The following is a 14,296-nucleotide window of genomic DNA, read 5'->3' on the forward strand; positions in this document are numbered from 1 at the left end:
TTTTTTCAGGATGAAGGTGAAAAGCAGGGGAAGCACCAGCTTACTGGTCTCCTTGGCTGCAGTCTGCCTGGTGGTCTTCCCCGGGGGCAGGGCCTGTCCTCGCCGCTGTGCCTGTTACGTGCCTACAGAGGTGCACTGCACGTTTCGATACCTGACCTCCATCCCACACAGCCTCCCGCACAACGTGGAACGTATCAATCTAGGGTGCGCAGGGGCCCTTGTCTTGCTTCCTTCTCAAGGAGGGATTGATTACACTGGTGACCTGTCCTCAAAACACTTGTGACTTTGGGAGATTAAGCACAATTCTTTTAACAATATTTCTCTTCTGAAATGAGTACATGAGGATCTTAAGCTTGCTGGGGCAATAAAAAATTTTTTTCTGGTAAACTTTTACTAGGAGAAAGTTCTTCTAGAACCCATAGTCACTCATGGTAGGCTGAGAGGCCCATGATTATAGAAAAGCTTCATTCTGGCTACATTTTTGCTGGATAATAATATAGCTCTGGTTAAGAATTAGTGTTATGATAAGAGGTAACAGGACAACTGGAAGCGTCCTCTTATACATAAAAGATATATACGAAAACTCAACTAGATCGTTTTCTAAGGCCCTTGGATTTTTTTTTCCATAGAAACTGACTTATTTAAAAGCCTTTTAAAATGCGTAAATTAAATCTGCTAAAAGGCGACTGTATAAAAGTTCATGAAAAACTGTGTGTGTGAATGCACATACAAGCAGACTCAACATCATGTATTTGACATTAGTGGTCGCCTACTATGGGCCAAACACAATGATGGTACCAGGGATACAGTGATGAACAAGATATATTATTCATTTCTAGAAACCCTAGTTAAAGGGAGAAGACAGTTGTATAATTAGTACAATTTAATAAGAACTATAATAGAGCGTACGAAGTGCCTTGGGAACAATCACTAATAATAATAGCTAACATTGTGTCCTGGCACTGAGCTAAGCACTCTTCATGTATGCATTCATTTAATCCTCATAACCCGTTTGAAGTAGGTTCTATTATTTGCATTTTATAGACAAGGAAACTGAGGCACAGAAAGGTTACTGATTTAACCCAGGGTCAGCCCTACTCCCAGGTACCTGAGTTCATAACTGTACCCAAAACATTTGGCTTCAGAGCCCAGGTTTCTTAACCATTACTTCATAATGATGAATTACACCTGGGGGAACAAGGCGGCCATGTTATTAGAGAATGGGCTGGGTCTTAACAGTGTTCACAAATAGAGAGGGCTAGAGTCAAAGGCATTCCAACCTGCAGGAACAGCATATGTACAAAGGTTTGAAAATGAGAAGGGATATGGCATTTTCCAGGAATCTGAGTAGGATGATTGTAACTGAGACTGCAAGGGCTGGGTTGGAGGGGCTGACCTTCTGTGGCATCTGATGAATTCCAACAATATTTCAAGCATTGGATTATCTCCTTAGAGCACAAGGAATAAAAAGGGGGCGGGGAGTGAAATTCAGTTCCATGTGTGTGTTTGTTGGGTTTTGCTTTGACATTTGAACTTTAGTTGACAGACTTGGCTTATGCCTAGAATGATGCTTTTATTTCAGATACAACAGTTTGGTTAGATTGACAGAAACGGATTTTTCTGGCCTAAACAAGTTGGAGTTACTAATGCTACACAGCAATGGCATTCACACAATTCCTCCTAAGACCTTCTCAGACTTGCAGGCCTTGCAGGTGAGACTGATGTGGGGAAGGGGCAGGTTAATGAGGTGAGATGTGCCTCCAGAAGCTACCTGTTCCTAGAGAACCCCCAAATCAACACTCTGTAAATTAGATGTAGACATCAAGGGAAAATGTCAAATAACTGATTTCTTTTTCAGAGCAACTGTATGTGGAAATTAGAATAATAAGAAAATTCTGATTTTCTCATACCTCAGGCTCATAGAAAGAAAAAAATTATCAATGCCCAAGGATTACTAAACCTTTAAAATTTAATCCTAAAAGGCCACTTCTAGTCATGTTCATCTGGGAATTGAATGTAGTTTCTAAAAATAATTTCTGTCTTTACATAGAAGTTAGCTTTCTATAGAGCAATATACTTTTAAGTTTCACTTTACTTATGCACTGTCTTATTCAAAAAATTTTTTAAAGTTACGGGGACTTCCAAGAATGCATCGAATATTGTAAGAATTACCACCCCAGTAGGTAAGAAAGCAAAAGGTAGAAGAAATCTTAGGAACAAGAACAAAGGGAATGCAGGGAACTGCAGGCATAAAGATCAGTATGTCTGCTGTAAGTAGGACTTGAGGCTTTTGAGAAGCTAACTCAATTTTTCAGTAAATTAAAAAATAAAACTACTGTTCAGGAAAAGTACAACCACGTCTGATTTTAAATTAGAAAAAAAAAAATGTTTCCCAAAGCTCCTCATAGAAGAGATACAGTGCAATAAAATAGTCAGTTCTATCCTTAGAAAAGATAAAATGCCAGTGTGCAGTGTGAGCCTTTTCACATCACACTAAGCCTCTGTAAAACCATAGATTTAAGTCTAGATATGTGATTCTGTTGGTTTGGCTTAATCAGGCTTTATTTGGAATATATATCTTCAGAGGATTAGATGGAATACATTTCCTTCATGGAATTCACACATATTTGTTTTCTTGACCAGGTTTTCCATAGATATTGATGAATGTTGAGTTTGATAATATTTGGGGCAAAGCTGGTTCATGTTGTCAATTTCAATTTTCTTTGCTTATTAGGGAACTTGGCATTCCAGAAAAGCATTCTCAACAGAGATGACAGATTAGGTCAAATTAGGAAAATATGATGATAAATCATTGTTTTTGCTAGCATTTCTTTTTCTTTTCTTTTTGGGAGAAGGAGCGTGTTCAGTTGGTAACTGGAGAAGGAATTGGAGAATACCCACACACTATTGAAATATTGAAAAACTATTTTAATTTCAATTCAAAATCAATTAAAAATCATATTACTCATAATAGCTAAAAAGTAAAATACACCCAAATGTCCACTGACTCATAAATGGATAAACAAAATATATTACATGTATACAGTGGAATATAACTCAGTAATAAGAAGGCATGAAGGACTGATACATGCTACAACAGTGTTGGGTCTTGGAAATATTATGCTAATTGGAAAAAGCCAGACCCAAAAGACCACATGTTGTATCGTCCATTATTTAAAATGTTGACAATAGGCAAATCCACAGAAACAAAGTAAATTAGTGGTTTTCTAGGGCTAGGAGGAGGCGGGGAATGACTGCTAATGGGTATCAGTTTTTATTTTGGGGTGATGAAAATGTTCTAAAATTAGATAGTGGAGATGGTTGCACAACCTTGTGAATATACGAAAAGCCACTGAATTGTACGGTTTAAAAAAGATGGATTTGGGGGACTTCCCTGGTGGTCCAGTGGTTAAGACTTCACCTTGCAATACAGGGGGTGGTGCGGGTTTGATCCCTGGTCGGGGAGCTAAGAGCCCACATGCCTCGTGGCCAAAAAACCAAGACAAAAAACAGAAGCAATATTGTAACAAATTCAATAAAGACTTTAAAAATGGTCCAAATCAAAAAAAAAAAAACTTTAAAAAAAATAAATAAAAAGGTGGATTTTTATGGCATGTGAATTGTATCTCAGTAAAGCCATTTAATTAATTAATTTATTTATTTTTGGCTGCGTTGGGTCTTTGTTGCTGCGCGCAGGCTTTCCCTAGTTGCGGCTAGTGGGGGCTACTCTTCTTTGCGGTGCACAGGCTTCTCATTGCGGTGGCTTCTCTTGTTGCAGAGCATGGGCTCTAGGTGCACGGGCTTCAGTAGTGGTGGCTCACGGGCTCTAGAGCACAGGCTCAGTAGTTGTGGTGCACAGGCTTAGTTGCTCCGCAGCATGTGGGATCTTCCAGGACCAGGAATCGAACCCATGTCCCCTGCATTGGCTGGCGGATTCTTAACCACTGTGCCACCAGGAAAGTCCAAAGCCATTTTAAATGTGAAAGATAAAATCATATTTCTTATGAAAAATTCAGGTTCAAGAAATCTTAAGTTTACTTGAAATGTCAAGATACTTTTGTATATGGTTGAAAATTTCCATGATACGTTTTTTAAAAAAGTATACCATATACAAAAATAGAATAATATAATGATCCCCAATGCAGCATCACCCGGCTTCAGTAGTTATCAACACATAACAGGTCTTGTTTCACCTGTGTCTCCACCCACTACTTTTCTACTTCATTGCATTGTTTTGAAACAAATCTGAGATATCATAATGTTTCATCTATAAGTACTTCAATTTATATGTCAAAGTTATGGAATCTTTTAAAATGAACCATAATATCATTATTATACCTTAAGATTATAGCAGTAATTCCTCAATATCATAAACTGTTCATGAATATTCTAATTTCCCTGATGTTCTCATACTTGATTTGCAACTGGTTTGTTTGAATTAGGATCCAAACAAGGTACACACACTGCATTGGATTAATCTCAACGTATGTTGTATTATGGATATGATTTTCCTTTTTGTCATAATTCCTTTGACAAAATAAGTGTGTTCTTTTTACTCTTAGGTCTTAAAAATGAGCTATAACAAAGTTCGAAAACTTCAGAAGGACACTTTCTATGGTCTCAGGAGCTTGACACGGTTGCATATGGACCACAACAATATCGAGTTTATAAACCCAGAGGTTTTTTATGGACTCACCTCTCTCCGACTGGTGCAGTTGGAAGGCAACCAGCTCACTAAGCTTCATCCAGATACATTTGTCTCCTTGTGCTACCTCCGGATATTTAAAACATCTTTCATTAAGTACCTATACTTGTCTGATAACTTTCTGAGCTCCATCCCTCAAGAGATGGTCACCTATATGCCTGATCTGGAAAGCCTTTATCTTCATGGGAATCCCTGGACCTGTGATTGTCATTTGAAATGGTTGTCTGACTGGATACGGGAGAAGCCAGGTACCTAGACTGTTTCTTTCTTTGTCCTAATTCAGTAGAAGAAATCTGCCTGGAGGTGTTTCATCAGTAAGTAGGGAGTGCCAAGGTAATTTAGCTGGAAAGAAAATGAAAGCTCAATAAAAATTCAATGAGAATGAACTCTCTTAATTCATTAATGAATAACCTTTCATTAATTCAGGTCAACTATCCAATCATCACTCCTGGCTTTTAGCAAGATTGGGAAATAAGAACGTATTGTGTGTTACTCTTCCCTACTTACCACAAGGCATAAAAGCCCTTCCCTCTTATCGTCCCTTCAGTCACTCGATCAATACATATTTTTTGGAGTTCTATTCAAGGCCCTGTGCCCAGTGATGCAACTACCAAGAGCACTGTCTCTGCTCTAACTACACTTCTGGTGGGATACAGATAAGCAGACAATCAGAGTGTAAAACATGCTTTGATGGGGAGAGTAGAATTTACCAAGAAGAGGGCAAGATCCATTCAGTCACTGAGTAGTTATTGTAAACTTATTATGTACAAGAGGCCAGAGAGAACATAGGGATCCAAAAGTGAACAGAACTGATCAAGGTCCCTGCCTTCATGGAGCTTACATTCTTGTTGGGGAAAATGGACAAACAACTAATTGCACTATTGTTAAAATCTGATTAATCATTTCAGTTAATCAAGTCCTTAGGTAATGACTGAAAGGAGTCCATTGATTTTGGCATCAAAGGGGTGGTTGGTTACTTTGGAAAGATCGATGAGAGCTGGATTGCTGTGCAGGGGGGAGGGGGAGGCAGGGCCACAGTTGACTCTGGAGAGGTTTGGCTTGAGGTGAAGGAGGAATGGTGGCCGCCAGATGGGAATGTGCCACCACTCAGGACCCTGAGCATCAGAGAGGCCTGAGCATGTTTAAGGTGAGACGAGATTATTGAGCAGGAGAAGGTAGCAACATTGCAGAAGGAGCAGATCATCAATGGAGCAAGTCCCCTGAGATGACTGGAGGGCAAGAGACCCAGCCACAGGGGAGGGATTTTCCTTAGGAGGTAGGAGAGAAAAGGACTAGATTGGCACAGAGGCGAGTTCCTGGGTCTAGTGGAGGAGAGTAAGAAAGTTCTTATCTGATGGCTTTTCCTTCTTCGTGACGTTGTGGGAGAGGGTGCTAGGAAGGGGTCAAGGTCGGAAGCTTGAGAAACGTGGGAAAAGTTTGAAGTTGCTGTGGTGAAATATATATATATATTGTGTGTGTATATATATAGTGTGTATATATATAGATAGATAGATACACAGTTGTACGTATGTATGTATGTATATATATGTAGTCAATATAATTAGTCAAAAAGTGAACTACTTTAGGCCAATAGACACCACCTTTGCTCTTCAAGAGTTTGCAGTCTTGTAGGTAAATATGACGAACACATAAAAAGATAATAAGGCTATGGATGAAAAACATCAAAATGTTTATATTAAAGATTTAGTTCTATAGGAGCCGGAGTCAGTAAGTTACTTCTGCCTTGACTAAAATGGAGGAAAATTGTGCTGGGGCACAAAAGGTATACCAAAAGGACAGGAAGGAATAATAGGGAGCGAGCAGAAAGGTAACATATACTCAGTTTGTGTTTGACATTGTGCTCGATGCTTCCTATTTAATCCTCACAATAATCCTCAATTTACAGATGAAGAAACTGAGGCTTAGAAAAGCTGGGTATCTTGAGCTAGTCATTTAGACTAGTCTTTTATGCATCAGTTTTCTCACCTGTAACATAGGGATAATAATAATTGGAAAAAATAATTAAAATAATACATATAAAGTGCTTAGCACAATGTATGACACAAAGTAAGCACTCAACAAATGTGAAGTATTATCATGATTTTCATTTCCACCCAGCTCACACAGCTAGAAAGTAGAAAAGTAGAAACTGAAAAGTCCAGACCTTTTTCTATAACGTATTTGGGATGGAGAAACTGCTTTGTACATAAAAACAGATAGGATAAGTCTCATGAAGAGGGCAGTGAATAGCCCAATTTGCCTGGCATGGAGTCAGTATAGACTGGCAAGGTATTTTGGTTTTTTTAAATTTAAGTAGAGTTGAAGTAGAGTTGATTTGAATTGTTGTGTTAGTTTCTGGTGTACAGCAAAGTGATTCTGTTTTATATATATATATATATATATATATATATATATATATATATATATCCTTTTTCATATTCTTTTCTATTAGAGTTTATTACAAGATATTGAATATTGTTCCTTGTGCTATACGGTAGGACATTGTTGTTTATTTTATATGTAGTATTGTTCCTGTTAATCCCAAATGCCTTATTTATATACCCCCTTTCCCCTTTGGTAACCATAAGTTTGTTTTCTAAGTCTGTGGGTCTGCTTCTGTTTTGTAAATAAGTTCATTTGTGTCATATTTTAGATTATCCACACATAAGTGATACCATATGGTATTTGTCTTTCTCTGAGTTACTTCGCTTAGTATAATCTCTAGGTCCATCTATGTTGTTGCAAATGGCATTATTTCATTCTTTTTTATGGCTGAATAATATTCCATTGTGTGTGTGTGTGTATATATATATATATATATATACCATATCTTCTTTATCCATTCATCTGTCAACTGACATGTCTTGGCTATTGTAAAAAGTGCTGCTGTGAACATTGGGGTGCATGTGCCTTTTTGAATTAGAGTTTTCTCCAGATATATGCCCAGGAGTGGGATTGCTGGATCATATGGTAACTCTGTTTTAAGTTTTTTTAAGGAATCTCCAGTATGTTTTCCATACTGGCTGCACCAATTACAACAGCGTAGGAGGGTTCCCTTTTCTCTTCACCCTCTCTAGCATTTATTATTTAGAGACTGTTTTGAACCCAACTGTGGGGAGTGCTGAATGCCAGACTAAATTTTTTTATTTTATCCTATCGACAAAAGGGAGATTTTACAGTGGAAGATTTGAACGCAGGGTTTCCCAATAAAATGCTTTTTAGGGATGGCCAATCTGTGAGCAGTGGAGAGGATGGACCTGGGGAAGGGAGTGAAGGGGGGACCCAACTAGGAAGTGCTCATGGTGTTTCATGTCTGGGGAATGAGAAATTGAATTATGAGGTGACCACACCTGAAAGTAGCTTCACAGATACCTAACAGGCAGTAGGGACTGAGCGGGGGTTTCCCAATACTTTCTAATGCTATGGAGAAATAAAGGAGAATGAGGAATGAGAAAGAACTGCTGGATTTTCATGTGGTTGCTAGCTGGACTACAGGGAGAGGATGGTGAGCAAATGGGGAAACTCATCTGAGAAAGGTAGAAGTGAAAGAAGTAATAAGATTTTGCCCATAGGGAGAAATGAGTCTGTGCTCAGTTCCTACAAAGTGTTAAACCTACTTGCCATTTTGCTAGTTACATGCTCTGGTAATAAAATCAGGCTAATATATATGGTTAGCAGCTAACATTTCATCAGGTGGAGTATGCCACTGACTGTTAGATATCCAGTTATTTTACATACCAAAGAATTTTTTAAATGACCTAATAGAGCCCAGGAATTGCCAAACTAGAGCCCACAGGCCAATTCCAGCCCTGTACAAGCTTTCGTAAGTAGAGTTTTATTGGAACACAGTCATGCCCGGTTCTTTACATATCATCTATGGCTGCTTTGGTGCTATGGTGGCATAGTCGAGCCGTTTTGTCAGAGACCTCTGGTCCACAAAACGTAAAATCTTCACTGTCTGGCCCTTTACATAAAAAGTTTGCTGACCCTGGCCTAGAGAACAAAGTCCAAGCTCGTTGGCCCATCATGCCAGGTCTTCCCAACATGCTCCTTGCTGAGTCTCAGTCTCATCTCCTTCCTTTCCAGCTCTCATCACAGACACACTGCACACTGTTTTACCACCTCATACCTGCTCCTTCCCAGTCTGGAGCACTTTTCTGCCTGATGGGCTCCCAGCCACAAACTGCTCAGCACTCATCCCTAATAGGAAGGGGTGTTGCCTTTCCTATGTCTAATTTATCTATCTCTATCCCCTAGAAAGTGCCTAGAACATAGTATTCAGTTTTTGTTAAGATTTTATCAATTAGCTAGCCATTTGGATGGTGACTACAGATGAGTCCACCAGCCACCTATGGTCTTTTTTTTAATTGGACTATAGTTGTTTTACAATGTTGTGTTAGTTTCAAGTGTACAGCAAAGTGATTCAGTTTATGTATACATATACCTATTCTTTTTCAAATTCTTTTCCCATTTAGGTTATTACAGAATATTCAGCATAGTTCCCTGTGCTACACAGTAGATCCTTGTTGGTTATGTAGTTTATATACAGTAGTATGTATATGTCAATCCCAAACTCCCAATTTATCCCTCCACTCCACCTTTCAGCTTTGGTAACCATAAGTTTGTTTTCTATGTCTGTGAGTCTGTTTCTGTTTTGTAAATAAGTTCATTTGTATCATTTTTTTAGATTCTGCATATGAATGATAACATGATATTTGTCTTTCTCTGTCTGACTTACTTCACTTAGTATTATACTCTCCATGTACATCCATCTTGCTGCAAATGGCATTATGTCATTCTTTTCAATGGCTGAGTATTATTCCACTGTATATATGTACCACATATTCTTTATCCATTCATCTGTCAATGGATATTTAGGTTGCTTCCATGTCTTGCCTATTGTAATGAACATTGGGGTGCATGTATCCTTTCTAAGAATAGTTTTCTCTGGATATATGCCCAGGAGTGGGATTGCTGGATCATATGGTAGCTCTATTTTTAGTTTTTTAAGGAACCTCCATACTGTTTTCCATAGTGACTGTACCAATCAATATTCCAACCAACAATGTAGGAGTGTTCCCTTTTCTCCACACCCTCTCCGGCATTTATTGTTTGTGGACTTTTTGATGATGGCCATTCTGACTGGTGTGAGGTGATATCTCATTGTAGTTTTGATTTGCATTTCTCTAATAATTAGCAATATTGAGCATCTTTTCATGTGCCTCTTGGCCATCTATATGTCTTCTTTGGGGAAATGTCTATTTAGGCCTTCTGCCCATTTTTTGTTTTATTGGGTTTGTTTTTTTTGATATTGAGCTGCATGAGCTGTTTGTAAATTTTGGAGATTAACCCCTTATCAGTCTCATCATTTGCAAATATTTTCTCTCATTCTGTGGGTTGTCTTTTTGTTTATGGTTTCCTTTGCTGTGCAAAAGCTTTTGAGTTTAATTAGGTCCCATTTGTTTATTTTTGTTTTTATTTTCATTACTCTAGGAGATGGATCCAAAAAGGTATTGCTGCGATTTATGTCAAAGAGTGTTCTGCCTATGTTTTCCTCTATTGAGTTTTATAGTACCTGGTCTTATGTTTAGGTCTCTAATCCACTTTATTTTTGTGTATGGTGTTAGAGAGTGTTCTAATTTCATTCTTTTACATGTAGCTGTCCGGTTTTTCCTGAACCATTTATTGAAGAGACTGTCTTTTCTCCATTGTATAGTCTTGCCTCCTTTGTCATAGATTAATTGACCACAGGTGCATGGGTTTATTTCTGGGCTTTCTATCCTGTTCCATTGATGTATATTTTTATGTTCTGTGCCAGTACCATACTGTTTAGATGACTGTGGCTTTGTAGTATAGTCTGAAGTCAGGGATCCTGATTCCTCCAGCTCTGTTTTTCTTGCTCAAGATTGCTTTGGCTATTTGGAGTCTTTTGTGTCTCCATACAAACTTTAAACTTTTTTTGTTCTCGTTCTGTGAAAAATGCCATTAGTAATTTAATAGGGATTGTAATTTAATAGGGATTGCATTGAATCCATAGATTGGCTTGGGTAGTATAGTCATTTTGACAATACAGGAAGTCCCCTACATACGAACCTTCAAGTTGTGAACTTTCAAAGATTCGAACATGCATTGAAGGCCTGATGGAATTGGAGGACCAGAGAAAGGATGAAGAGAGACAAGAGGAAGAAGAAGTAACTGAAGAACCGAAGAGATTCACAGTGCAGGAGATGGCAAGGGGATTTTATTTATTTGAGGAGGCACTGTTAGTTTTTGAGGCACAGGATCTGAATGTAGAATGGTACACGAAGGTTGCAGCAGCCGTTCAGGATGCAATCCAGTGCTACCATTATCATCTATCATGAGAAAAAAAGAGCTACTACCCAGACATCACTGGATCGTGTTTTTCAATAGGGTAGATAGAATTGAATCCAGCAAGGAACCAGAACCTGTGCCATCAATGTCAAGCATGAGTGAAATTGCAGCTTGCCCTCTATCCTATTGCTGACGATCCTTCAGCTCTACCATCTCCCACCCCCTCTTCCTCCTCCAGTCAGTAACTCTTCTTGCCTATTCACTCAATGCCAGCCGCTGTACGCCAGCTGTTGTACTATACTATTGTGCTTTTCAAGGTACTGTACTGTAAGATTAAAAATGTTTTATTTTTTGTGTTTTTTTATGTATTATTTGTGTGAAAAGTATAATAAACCTATTACAGTACAGTACTATATAGCCGATTGTGTCAGTTGGGTACCTAGGCTAACTTCATTGGACTTACAAACTGGATTTATGAACCTGCTCTTGGAATGGAACTCATTCGTATGTCAGGGACCTACTGTATTGATTCTTCCAATCCAAGAACATGGTATATTTTTCCATCTGTTTGTGCCATCTTCCATTTCTTTCATCAGCATCTTATAGTTTTTGGAGTACAGTTCTTGTGCCTCCTTAGGTAGGTTTATCCCTAGGTATTTTATTCTTCTTGATGTGATGGTAAATCGGATTGTTTCTTTAATTTTTCTTTCTGATTTTTCATTGTTAGTGTATAGAAATGCAACAGATTTCTGAGTATTAATTTTGTATCCTGCAACTTCCCTGAATTCATTGATGAGCTCTAGTGTTTTCTGTTAGCACCTTTAGGATTTTCTATGTATAGTATCAAGTCATCAGCAAACAGTGACAGTTTTAACTTTTCCAATTTGGATTCCCTTTATTTATTTTTATTCTCTGATTGCTGTGGCTAGGACTTCCAAAACTATGTTGAATAAAAGTGGCGAGAGTGTACATCCTTGTCTTGGTTCCTGATCTTAGAGAAAATGCTTTCAGCTTTCCACCATTGAGTATGATGTTGGCTGTACGTTTGTCATATATGGCCTTTATTATGTTGAGGTATGTTCCCTCTATGCCCACTTCCTGAAGAGTTTTCACCATAAATGGTTGTTGAATTTTGTCAAAAGCTTTTTCTGAATCTATTGAGATGATCATATGGTTTTTATTCTTCAATTTGTTAATGTGATGTATCACACTGATTGATTTGCAGATATTGAAAAAATCCTTGCATCCCTGGGATATATCCCACTTGATCGTGGTGTATGATCCTTTTAATGTATTGTAGGATTCGGTTTGCTAGTATTTTGTTGAGGATTTTTCCATCTATGTTCATCAGTGATATTGGTCTGTAATTTTGTTTCTTTTTTTTTTTTGTGGTATCCTTGTATGATTTTGTGGTATCCTTGTATGATTTTGTGGTGTCCTTGTATGATTCAGGGTGATGGGGGCCTCATGGAATGAGTTTGGGAGTTTCTGTTCCTGTGCGATTTTTTGGAAGAGTTTGAAAAGGATAGGTGTTAACTCTTCTCTAAATGTTTGATAGAATTTGCCTGTGAAGCCATCTGGTGATGGACTTTTGTTTGTTGGGAGATTTTAAATTACAGTTTCAATTTTAGTACTTGTGATTTGTCTGTTCATATTTTCTATTTCTTCCTGGTCAGTCTTGGGAGATTGTATCCTTCTAAGAATTTGTCCATTTCTTCTAGGTTGTCCATTTTATTGGCATATGGTTGCTTGTATTGATAGTAGTCTCTTAGGAGCCTTTGTATTTCTGTGGTGTCCATTGTAACTTCTCGCTTTTCATTTCTAATTTTATTGATTTCAGTCCTCTCCCTTTTGGTCTTGATGAGTCTGGCTAAAGGTTTATCAATTTTGTCTATCTTTTCAAAGAACTGACTTTGTTCCATTGATCTTTATTGTTTTCTTCATCTCTATTTCATTTATTTCTGCTCTGCTCTTTTTTTTTTTTTAAATTTACTAGTCGTGTTTCTTTTTGAATTTTTGAATTTTATTTATTTTTTAATACAGCAGGCTCTTACTGGTCAGCCATTTTATACACATCAGTGTATACATGTCAATCCCAATCTCCCAATTCATCCCACCCCCCCACCCCCCGCCGCTTTCCCCCCTTGGTGTCCATACGTTTGTTCTCTACATCTGTGTCTCAATTTCTGCCCTGCAAACCGGTTCATCTGTACCATTTTTCTAGGTTCCACATATATGTGTTAATGTACGATATTTGTTTTTCTCTTTCTAACTTACTTCACTCTGTATGACAGTCTCTAGATCCATCCATGTCTCTACAAATGACCCAATTTCGTTCCTTTTTATGGCTGAGTAATATTCCATTATATATATGTACCACATCTTCTTTATCCATTCGTCTGTAGATGGGCATTTAGGTTGTTTCCATGAATGGCTATTGTAAATAGTGCTGCAATGAACATTGGGGTGCCTGTGTCTTTTTGAATTATGGTTTCCTCAGGGTATATGCCCAGTAGTGGGATTGCTGGGTCATATGGTAATTCTATTTTTAGTTTTTTAAGGAATCTCCATACTGTTCTCCATAATGGCTGTATCAATTTACATTCCCACCAACAGTGCAAGAGGGTTCCCTTTTCTCCACAACCTCTCGAGCATTTGTTGTTTGTAGATTTTCTGATGATGCCCATTCTAACTGGTGTGAGGTGATACCTCATTGTAGGTTTGATTTGCATTTCTCTAATAATTAGTGATGTTGAGCAGCTTTTCATGTGCCTCTTGGCCATCTGTATGTCTTCTTTGGAGAAATGTCTATTTACGTCTTCTGCCCATTTTCTGATTGGGCTATTTTTTTTTTTTAATATTGAGCTGCATGAGCTGTTTATATATTTGGAGATTGATCCTTTGTCCGTTGACTCATTTGCAAATATTTTCTCCCATTCTGAGGGTTGTTTTCTTGTCTTGTTTATAGTTTCCTTTGCTGTGCAAAAGCTTTTAAGTTTCATTAGGTCCCATTTGTTTATTTTTGTTTTTATTTCCGTTACTCTAGGAGGTGGATCAAAAAAGATCTTGATGTCATTTATGTCAAAGAGTGTTCTTCCTATGTTTTCCTCTAAGAGTTTTATAGTGTCTGGTCTTACATTTAGGTCCTTAATCCATTTTGAGTTTATTTTTGTGTATGGAGTTAGGGAGTGTTCTAATTTCATTCTTTCACATGTAGCTGTCCAGTTTTCTGAGCACCACTTATTGAAGAGACTGTCTTTTCTCCATTGTATATCCTTT

General features: G+C 37.9%; 1 protein-coding gene across 2 annotated transcripts in view; it reads left to right on the forward strand.

Annotated features, from left to right (window-relative positions):
• IGSF10 (immunoglobulin superfamily member 10) overlaps window positions 1-14,296 on the forward strand; it is a 49,338-nt gene that overhangs the window by 10,035 nt on the left and 25,007 nt on the right. For both annotated transcript variants that reach the window (XM_082394309.1, XM_082394310.1), the window contains 3 exons: window positions 10-204; window positions 1,583-1,712; window positions 4,563-4,953. In XM_082394309.1, coding sequence (XP_082250435.1) covers window positions 10-204; window positions 1,583-1,712; window positions 4,563-4,953 — 716 coding nt within the window. The remainder of the gene's footprint in view (window positions 1-9; window positions 205-1,582; window positions 1,713-4,562; window positions 4,954-14,296) is intronic.

This window comes from Balaenoptera borealis (assembly GCF_965194805.1).
Source record: "Balaenoptera borealis genome assembly, chromosome: 5".
Classification (NCBI taxonomy): domain Eukaryota; kingdom Metazoa; phylum Chordata; class Mammalia; order Artiodactyla; family Balaenopteridae; genus Balaenoptera; species Balaenoptera borealis.